The sequence below is a fragment of the Macadamia integrifolia genome, chromosome 12 (assembly GCF_013358625.1).
Source record: "Macadamia integrifolia cultivar HAES 741 chromosome 12, SCU_Mint_v3, whole genome shotgun sequence".
Taxonomy (NCBI): Eukaryota; Viridiplantae; Streptophyta; class Magnoliopsida; order Proteales; family Proteaceae; genus Macadamia; species Macadamia integrifolia.
In genome coordinates this window covers 5,887,825-5,898,222 of record NC_056568.1, presented here as the reverse complement: position 1 = coordinate 5,898,222, position 10,398 = coordinate 5,887,825, and the positions used below count along the sequence as shown (strand labels likewise).

General features: G+C 35.4%; 2 protein-coding genes across 2 annotated transcripts; both read right to left on the bottom strand.

Annotated features, from left to right (window-relative positions):
* Positions 1-4,168: 4,168 nt before the first annotated feature.
* On the bottom strand, positions 4,169-4,546 carry LOC122057967 (S-protein homolog 1-like). Its single transcript, XM_042620342.1, has one exon. The coding sequence runs from the start codon at positions 4,544-4,546 to the stop codon at positions 4,169-4,171; it is 378 nt and encodes a 125-aa protein (XP_042476276.1).
* Positions 4,547-6,284: 1,738 nt separating this feature from the next.
* Positions 6,285-6,959, bottom strand: LOC122057324 (S-protein homolog 29-like). Its single transcript, XM_042619374.1, has one exon. It carries the CDS (start codon positions 6,936-6,938, stop codon positions 6,522-6,524), a length of 417 nt encoding a protein of 138 aa, XP_042475308.1. The 5' UTR covers positions 6,939-6,959; the 3' UTR covers positions 6,285-6,521.
* Between the last annotated feature and the right edge of the window lie 3,439 nt (positions 6,960-10,398).

The following is a 10,398-nucleotide window of genomic DNA, read 5'->3' as shown; positions in this document are numbered from 1 at the left end:
TTTTTTCTCTCTTTCTTTATTCAACATCAACTATAGCCTAAGAGTTATAACAAAATACCGTATTAATAAAATCCCTAAAATAAAATTCATGATTATAGAAACAACAACAATAACAATATATTTGTAGAAAAATACAACTAGAAGTATGGAGAACAAGAGAATTGTTCTAACCAAATCAAATATTATGTATAGATTATAGAGAAACTGGAATAATCAAGTAAGTTCCAGTTTTTCTTTTTTAATAATCAATAGGAGAAGATTTTTGAAGAGGAAATTGACATGGGCAAATAATCTTTTTATCACATATCCTTGAACCCACACTGAGGCTTGATTTAAGTGGGGAGAAGAATTAAACCTTAGGAAGACCTATGAAGCAGAATTTGAAGCGGTCCTGGAAGGAATCACGCTCGCTCAAAATATGAATGTCAGAGGTCTCTGGATCGAGTCGGATTCGATAACTGTGGTGACTGCGATACAAAAAAATCAAATTCCTTGGTTTATCTTTCAAAAGTGGATTTGCACCCTTCCTTTTTTAGAATATACTCCATGGAAGATCACCCACTGCTATAGAGAAGCGAACACTGCTGCGGACTATCTGGCAAAGAAGGCATCCAAGTCAGGTGTCTCTGCTTGCGCGGTGCCTTTTCCGAATTATATTAATGTCGATTTAGAGGATGATATGTTGGGCAGGCACAGGTACTGCTTCTTCTAGGGTTATGCTTGCCTCCTCTACTGATGGCCATGCCGAAGGTGGAGGTCTCAAGTGGCTGTAGGGGTCTCGGGCTTGCCCATTTTATTTTCTTTGTACTCTCATTTTGCTTTTAATAATATTCACATCTTTAGCCAAAAAAAAAAAGGCCAAAAAACAACCACTTCATTGTTGGGCCTCAGCCAAAAAGAAAGAGAGGAGATAGTGCTATGAACATCTAAGAGGAGGGGACTATGCTCCAAGGCCATGAAGTGGGTGTTCAGTCTAAAAAAAAAAAAAAATACATCCTCAGAATTTATCCAAACTTCCTTAATTCACCAGCGCTTCACTTGGGTCTCTTGAACTTCGAGGAGGAACCCCCTAGTAATTGCTTAGATGAAATTCACTATCATAGATAATTGATTGTGAATGAGATACATTCTCCTTTATAAATTAAATAATTTACCCAACCACACAAATTCAGACCTGGATTTGAAGTAGATTCACATATCAAAATATTATAGTCAAAGTTGGGAAAGTGAAGAGGTGGCAGTTGAGGTGTTGGATCTTGGTACCTGAGTTGCTAGCTTTGAATTATTGCCAAAATTAAGGCAATTAATCCAGCACAGAGCAGGTGAAAGGATTTTGTATGGATGGGCTTTTTCAGATTTAAAAAGTGTGGAATTCCTATGGTGCCAAATATAGTAACATATAATTATAAAAGTAGAGAAGAAATTGTTAACATTATCCCCCAGAACTATTACGTGGATTTATTGGAAGAAGTCCTGCTTGGCACCACTTGCCTACCAACTTGAGAAGATTGAGACAATATCTATTTAATAAAATTGAGACAATATCTCTCCTACCTATTTGAGAGGATTGAGATTGAGAAGATTGAGACAATATTGGTCCTACCTAATTGAGAGGATTGAAATTGAGAAGATTTATCTAACCTACCTATTTGAGAGGATTGAGATTGAGAAGACAATATCTCTCCCTTTCCTTTTCTTATTTTCCTTATTTTGTACAAACAACTTTCTTTCATTAGTTTTGTATCTATATCCCTTAATCAAGGGGATCTTTTAATTGTAACCTCATGTATATAAACCCATGTACAGTGAATGAGAAATTGCCAAGAATTCCACTCAAGCCTTCTAATTTTTTCAAGAACTAAATCAGAATTAAAAAAAAAAAAATACAAAGCTTAATTTTCAAAGGAGGTAACAGAGAGATATTCAGTGTGTAACCCCAATGGATTCACAGTCCAAATCCTTTTATTGAAATTACATGAGATGAAGATATGCCAAATGGACTCAGGTTGACTAGAGCACAAGACTGATTAATTTGCATCCATTTCCCAAACGTTAGGACAATAATTAAAATAGAAAAGTCAACATGATGAGACACACATCTGTTCCTAAAGATCCAAATGTAGTACATGGTAATAATAGCCAGAGAGGAAGTGGCTGCATGATTAATAGGGAAATAATTTTAATTTGTCTCCAACCACACACCATCATCAAGAATTTTCTCAAAAAAAAAAAAAAACAAACAAACAAACAGACGGTTTAAACCATGGATGGACCCGCACAACCATTCCTGGAAAAGGGACCAAATTAACCTTTCCCTACCTCTAAAATGGGTGGTGGAGGAAGAGAAATACATAAGCTCAGCCTTGGGATCTTACAAGAGATGGATCAAAACTATTCAATTTAAGTGGGGAGAAGAATTAAACCTCAGGAACAATAGGGCAATAGCAGAATGGGTGGTGTTACTAGAATCATTTCTGTTCTGATCATTCTTGCTTTGATGACGGAGTACTCTTCATCTTTGGTGTCTGGTGTGTTCTTATAACCGTGCAGAACAATTTGGGTCCAGGAAAGAAATTGCATAGACAATGTTAATTAAAGGATGATGATGTCGGAGAGAAGGCACTAAACTACAATCAGGATTCAGGAATACCAAACCGGTTTGGTTTTGGATTCAATTGATTTTCAGTGCAGTTTGGTTAGAATTTAGACTTACAATATCCCAAACGAAAATCGGTCCAATAAAGCTTCGGTTTGGTTTGATCCGAGCTATTTTCAATTTGATTCGACCATTTTATTGGTTTGATTTAGGTTTTGACATCCCTACCCTCGATCAAGAGATTTTCCATTGATAGTGGATTGATATGAGAAAATTTGATCCAGAATGAAATGTTGGAAAAAATTTGAGGATTTTGCTCAAACCCTACATCCTCAATGGCTAGTAACTTTATTCCATTGGCAACCTACACTTCGAAAAGACTTGATGGAGACCATCTGAACTCCTTGTTCAAGGTATTCTCTAGTGATCATTCCCTTGACCGTGAATGTGAGAAAACTTGGTCCAAAATAAAATGGTGGAGGGAGTTTGAAGATTTTACCCAAGCTCTATACTCTCAAATCTAGTAACTTTGTTCCATTTGCTACCTACACTTATAAAAGACTTAATAGAGATATACTCCCATGGTTTTAAAAATTCGGAATCAGGTCAATGAATCGGCTGATTTAGAGTAGAATTTGATCCTAATTGATTCGAGCAATTTTCACCTGATTCTGATCAATTCGCTATGAAAATTCAAAGTGATCACTGATCAATGGGGTAAACAAGAAATGCGTGAACCAACTACTAGAAACTTTATCGAAACTGAATTTTTTCTTATTACTAATTGTTGGTAACAAATACACAACACAATAGTGAGATGATAAGCGTGTCAAAGTCATATAATCTCGAGAGAATAATCATGGAATATTTGCTGGCTGTGTGTGATTGTTGAGCCAGCGAAAGGTGGCCATCTCTATGGCCTCTCACTTTCCTCCCTCTTCTGCTCTATCTTCCCCAAATCTTTCCAGCCAAAGCCGGCACCTAACCAAGAAAGCTAGAAACAGATTTCGCCATTAACGAAATCTCTCTCATCTACAAAATGCTCCTCTCCTCAACAACTCTTGTTGACACAGTGAACAAGTGAAAATCAATTGCAAGCTTTTCCAATCCCCGGTTCATGTCGGCAGATTCCAATTTAATCTCGATTCTTTTAAAAAAAAAAACACAGCATTGCGGCCCAAAGCCAGAATGAGGCTGAACCATTTAACAATACTTTCAGATTCATTCATCAATATCAGACAGATTAAGGCCACCTGTGCAACCTTCTTTTATTATTGATAAATAATTTGTATAATAAAAAAGAAAAATATTAAAAGACGACTTAAGGTAACTCATACAACCTTCTTTAATTATTGATCGGTAACTTGTATGTATTAATGAAAAAGAAAAATATTAAAAGACATATTAAGGCATTCTGTACAACTTTCTTTGTGCAAACCAAAAGAAAAGAGAAGAGGTCCTTAAATCAAACAGGACAAACCCTATAACACAATTCATGTAATATAGAAATAAAAGCTTTAAAAATTCATGTCCAGGTGAAGGTAGGTGCAGGGGGATCCAAATTCTGCTCTCTTACTTAGGCCAATGTGCAACCACTTTGTCGTCCTCGGGTTTTAATTTGTCTACAATGTGAACCCCATCAAATTTTACAATAGCCATGCAGTCCCTACAAGTATCTCTTGCTGCAAAATAAACATCTGCATGAATAGCCACAAATACACCATTCCTGTTATACCAGAAATCACAATGGTAGAAAGTGTCAGTAAAAACAGTATCACAGAAGTCCCATGTGAATTCCTCATTGTAATAAAGTGCCTTCTCTCCGAAATCATCCTCCTTTGATTGACACTGCAAGTGCAATCTCTTTCCTGGAGCCAACATGTTCTTCACTCTTACATGCTTATGAGCAGCCGTGAAGCGCCTAGAAACTGAAGATGATGAGTACTCCATCATCACAGCAAGAATGATCAAAACAGGAATGATACTAGTAAAGCCCCCAATTATGTTCTTGTTTTTGCTGCATCGTTCTTGCTGTGTTGTTCTTCTCGTGTTGTTTATGAGTTTTAATTCTTCTTCACCCACTTAAATAGAGTAGTTTTTTATCCATTTATGGTAAGATCCAAAGTCTGAGCTTATTGGACGCGTATTCCTGGAAATTCAATATTCGGTCCATATAGAATCCTAGTCTTTTTGGCAACTCGTTATATCATATCCAGGAAATATTTAATGAGATTGTGCAAATTTAACCATTCTCTAAAATGGCAACTGAAAGTAGACCTTCAAGACAAATTAAAACAGTTCAAATCAATGATCTATATATTTATTTAGAAACCGTTTAATTAAATAACATACATAATTGGTCAAAGATATGGAGCTAGCCATGCTCTCTCTCTCTCTCTCTTTCTAGATCGATCTATGGCTGTTTTGAGTTTGGAGTCGCTAGGGTTCTTTATGTCTACAACCTAAACCTCTTTAGGTCTAATAAGAGACGTACAGTCAGTGCAATAATCTCTTTCTGCAAAGTAAAAGTTTCCATTATTGGTTATTTTGTCTCAACTTTTCATAATATTGTGAGGAAGAGAATATATGGATTACACATGCATTATATGGGATCGCACATTCAATACACGTGTCAGAAGTGGACTATTTCGTCTCAACTTTCCATAATGATCACTTGAAGTATATATGTAATTGATAAATCAATGGATTTGATTTGGAAAGTTCGGTTTTCCGTAGCATCTTTGATTTCAGCTCCAACACTGGGCAAATTTACTAGTGAAAGCTAGAACCTTAGACCCATGAAGATGGATAAAATTGATAGGTGAAGAACGGGAACCACCAAGACAAGAGAGAAGAAGATTTTTTTTGGATGTACACATTAAAATAATTTTTCCATTAATGGACCTTTCAAAATTCTAATTCTAGATGCCTCTCCTCTTCTTCCTAAATTTCTCTTGATCTCTCTCTCTTTTTTTTTTTTAATCAAAATCTTGTTGGAAGGGGAAAAAATTTCGCTCCACGGAAATGGAATTCCAAGGGGCAGGCTTGAGAATATCCACCTTTATAGGGTGTATTTTTTCACTTATACCCCTGAGATTCCATTCCCCTGGATATTACTAGGGGTTGCAGGTACTTGGCTAGTTTCGTTCTCTGGAAGAAAATTTTCGCTGTTGTCAACCCCATGGTTACAGCCAAGGGAATGGAATCCCAGGGACAGACTTGAGAATATACACCTAAGGCCTTTCTATTAAATCACTATCAAATTAAAAAATAAGAATAAGATTACAACTTGTTTATAATTATATAAGTATTTTAAAAAACCCAAAACTATTCTCGGCAAATCTACACCAGTTTATTGGAGCTTCTTTCTTTCAACAAGCAATTAATAAAGAAAATGAAAGAGGGAGAAATTTTCCTTTGTGCCATTTTAGAGAATGGTTAATTTGCTACATCTATCACAAATTAAAATTGGTTGATCTCCGAATTGAATAGTCAGGTATTCAGTTATAGACATATGCCCCCCTAGATTGAATATTAGTATGAAGAGATGGTAATGCAAGACATCTTAACTAAGCAAACCCATCTATAAATGGTTAGGACGATAATTAAAAGAGAAAAATCAACATGATGAAACACACATCTATTCCTAAAGATCCAAATGTAGTAAATAGTAATAGCAGACACAGTGAGGAATAATAGGGGGAAACCACTTAATTTGTCTCCAACCCCATTTTATTATTAAGAGTTTTCCCAGAAAAAAAAAAATAGAAAAAAACAATGGATGGATCCACAAAACCCGCAACCACTAGATTGCAGACTTGCAGTAGAGCAACCTTATTCTCAGAGGCCTGTCCTTTAAAGTTTGGATCTGTCTCACATGTACATCTAGGTGAAAATACATGCAAGAGATCCAAAATCTACCCTCTCAATTCCAGCTTGAAACCAGTCTGTTGTCCTTTGTATTATATTTGTCTACAACATGAACCCCATCAGGTTGTACAAGAGCCATGCAGTCCTTACAACTATCTCTTCCTGCATCATAAACGTCTGCATGAGTCGCCTTCTTTTCATAATGGAAATCACAATAGTAGAGAGTGTTAGCTGTAAAAACAGAATCACAGAAGTCCCATGTGAATTCCTGATTGTAATTAAGTGTCTTCTCTCCAAAATCATCGTCCTTTGATCGACACCGCAAATGCAATATCTTTCCTGCACCCAACGAGTTCTTCACTCTTACATGCTTATGAGCACTCAGGAAGCAGCCAGAAACTGAAGATGATGAGTACTCCATCATCACAGCAAGAATGATCAAAAGAGAAAGGATACTAGTAAAACCACCCATTGTGTTCTTGTTCTTGTTGTGTTGCTCTTGCTTTGTCCCCCCCCCCCTCTCTCTCTCTCTTAAATAGAGTAGTTTTGATTCATCCTGGTACGATCAGAAGTCTGAGGTTATTGGACGATATTGAATCCTAGTATTCCTAGCAACTCAATTTTCGGTCCATATAGAATCTTAGTATTCTTGGCAACTCGATCCATATTTGGTTATATCATATCCAGGGAATATTCTTCCATGTAATGAGATTGTGTAATATTATAATGTTTTTCTCTACCATCCATTTTAGAGGTAGAGAATGCATGGTGTGGTTAATTTCTTGGTTATTAAAGAAGATTACGATTTTTACCAGGGTTTGGCTACTATAACCATTTGCTATATTTGGATATTTAGGATTAGATGTGTGATGGATGTTTTGATTGGAAAAAATTGGGGTGCAACTCGGGTTGGCTGTAGGGGTGCAACAGGGTCGGGTTGGGCCAGGCTTCTTAAAACCCTAACCCAACCCTAAGTCAACTGGGCCCAAACCCACACTAACTCTGACTCAGGGCCGCTTAACTTCAACCAAGCCCAAACCTTCAGGGTTCAATCCAACCCTTACTCGTCCTAATTGGCCCTGATTTTTCAGGGTCAGGCCAGAATGACCTTGACCCTGACCCTGACCCTGGTTTGCCATCAAGGGCCAAGTATACCCTGTCCCTGACCTTGCAAAATATGAAATATTTAAAAATAAAAAATATTCATAATAAAGAGGGGATTAAAAAATAATAATAATACAAAATTACAAATTACTTGTCATGAGGAGAACATCCTAAAGCAAACATTCAATATAAATAACTCCAACTATTATGGTAAACAATGAGGAGATCATCCTAAGAAAACAAATAATCCAAAAAAAAATCAATTATTTGTCATGATAAACAAAGAGATCATCCTAATAAGGCAAACAATGTGAAGATCTCAAAACCCTTGTCATGTTAAACAAAGAGGAGAATATCCTAAGAACTAGGGTCAGGGTCAAGATAGGATTTTTTTTTGGGTAAAAAAGGCAAGAGAGATTGGTGAGAAGATATATTAGGAGTTTTTGAGGTGTCAGTGACTCAATGTCAAACAATATATAAAATTAGGTTAAAATCAAGGTTAACATCATGGTCACAACTAGGGTCATAACCAAGGTCAACATCAGGAGCAAAAACCAGGGCCGGGTAGGGCCAAAATTCAGGGTAAAAAAATCAAGGCCAAGTATAGAGTGGGCTAGGTAGGCCAAAGACATCAACCCTTACTCGCCCTGACCCCAACTCAGGGTCAGAAATTTCAAAGTTGGGCCGGCCCTCATGGCCAAAATTTTCGGGTCGATACTTATTCAGGATTAGCCAAGGGTAGGTTCAGACCATCAGGGCCAAACTTGCACCCCTAGTTGCAACCCTGCTGGCCGCCAAAGAAATGAATTCTATCATCTTCCCATTTGGGTTCACAAATACCCCTCCTAAGCTTTTGTATCAAAATTTTCCTTTTAGATTCCTTTTCTTTGGCTGCCATCAAGGGTTTGATCTTAGCACATCTACCAATGGGTGCGCTTATCTCATTCTATTAATTTAATTATGCATTCCAATGTGCTGTGGTGAGTATTACAGGGCATATGTTGACACCGAAAGTCAAAAGCATCATGCAACACTTGTGTTGGGACAAGGAACATGCGTTGGGACAAGGGATTGGAGAGCAGAGGTGTTGGTGAGAGAAAAAAAAAATTGAAACAATGAATGCTACAAGGAAGTGAAGAAGGATGGATGGCCATGAGAGTTGTTTTGGGTCCTTTTAGACATTTCATCATTAATTTTGTTGTTAGATGTAAATATTTTGGTGAAGGATAATTATTGCATGTCTGTGATTTACACGACAATCCTAATGGCTCAAAAAACAAATTTTAACTTACTTGATGTGATCATGGATGATGGTTCTGTTCATAGGGTTAAAAGTATGTAGGATTATGGAAGTAATCATTAAAACGAGCTACCTACATCCCACTTGGGTAATATGTTGATAGTCACCAATGTTGGAATGCCATGTCGACGGAATCCTAAGAAATCTGGTACTTGTCTTATTCCCAAAAGTTATTTACGATAAATATATAGTATTTTTTAACCAAATTAAAAACAAAATATTTTTATGTAACGTATCATTGTCACTTTTTTTATTATTATATTTTTGAAATGACGCTATTATCTTCATTAAAAAAAAATTATGTCATATCAAGAAAGGAAAAAAATAAGATTACAAATTATTTGATACCTAGAAAATGCCAATGAGTTAATGACACCTCTATAAGTGTATTTAGAATTTAATACCTTTTAATTGCCCCTTTAACGTATTCCTAAAAATCTTTTAGTTTTAGATGCAAAAAAGTTTCCAAAAATAATTTAAAAAATGATATATCATTTTGTCATTATCAATTTTTTTTATTTTCATGCTCATTTTTTGAGTATAAATGTGAAATCATAATATATATTTACCCTCAATGAAAAAAAAAATTATGTCTTATGAAAAGTGTATAAAAATAAGATTACAAATTATTTGACACTTTGAAAAGACAAAGATCATGATGACACAATAATTGATTTATGTGTCTATCTCTCTCCTCAAATTCAATTTTTTTTTCTTTTTTCGACATCAACTATAGCCGGAGAGGTGTAAGAAAATCCCTAGAACAAAATTCATGATTATAGCAACAACAACAACAATAAGTTTGTAGCAAATTACAACTAGAAGGATGGAGAACAAGAGAACTATTCCAACTAAATCAAATAGAAAAAGTGTCATATTACAAGTAAGTTCGATTTTTTCTTTTTTAATAAACATTAAGAGAAGGTTTTCAAAGAAGAAACCGAAATGGGCAAATAATTTTTTTATCACATTTCTTTGAACCCACATTGAGGCTTGAGGGAAGCAAACATTGATGTAGTGAATGAAAAAAGATCCTCTACATGCATCCCAAGCTCCACGGTGAATGATTCCGTTCACCATGGCACATGAAAATCCTATTCAATAAATTAAACAGTTGTGTTTGATAATTATTACAATAGTTTGTTCAAGTTTTACTTATCTTTATTTTTACTTATCTTTCCTTTGCAAATATAACATTGGATCTTTTAGTATGAAAGGTATTTTGATCAATATGGTGCTAAATATAGATTTGATGCTTACTTTTAAATTTCTCCAAGGATTTAGTTCCTAGGTATTGGTCCAATTGGATTACTATTGGTGTCTGTCAATTCCAATACAATACTAATTTAGATCAGCTCATATCCATTAAATTGATCAATTTTGCCCTTACTTTTTATAAAAAAAAAAAAAAAAATCAATTTTACCTATCGATATTGGTATTTAATCTAGGATAGGCCAAGTATCAAGATTAAACTCAAATGATACCTCACTCAGATTGTGGTATCAATTTTTTTATTTTTTTTATTTA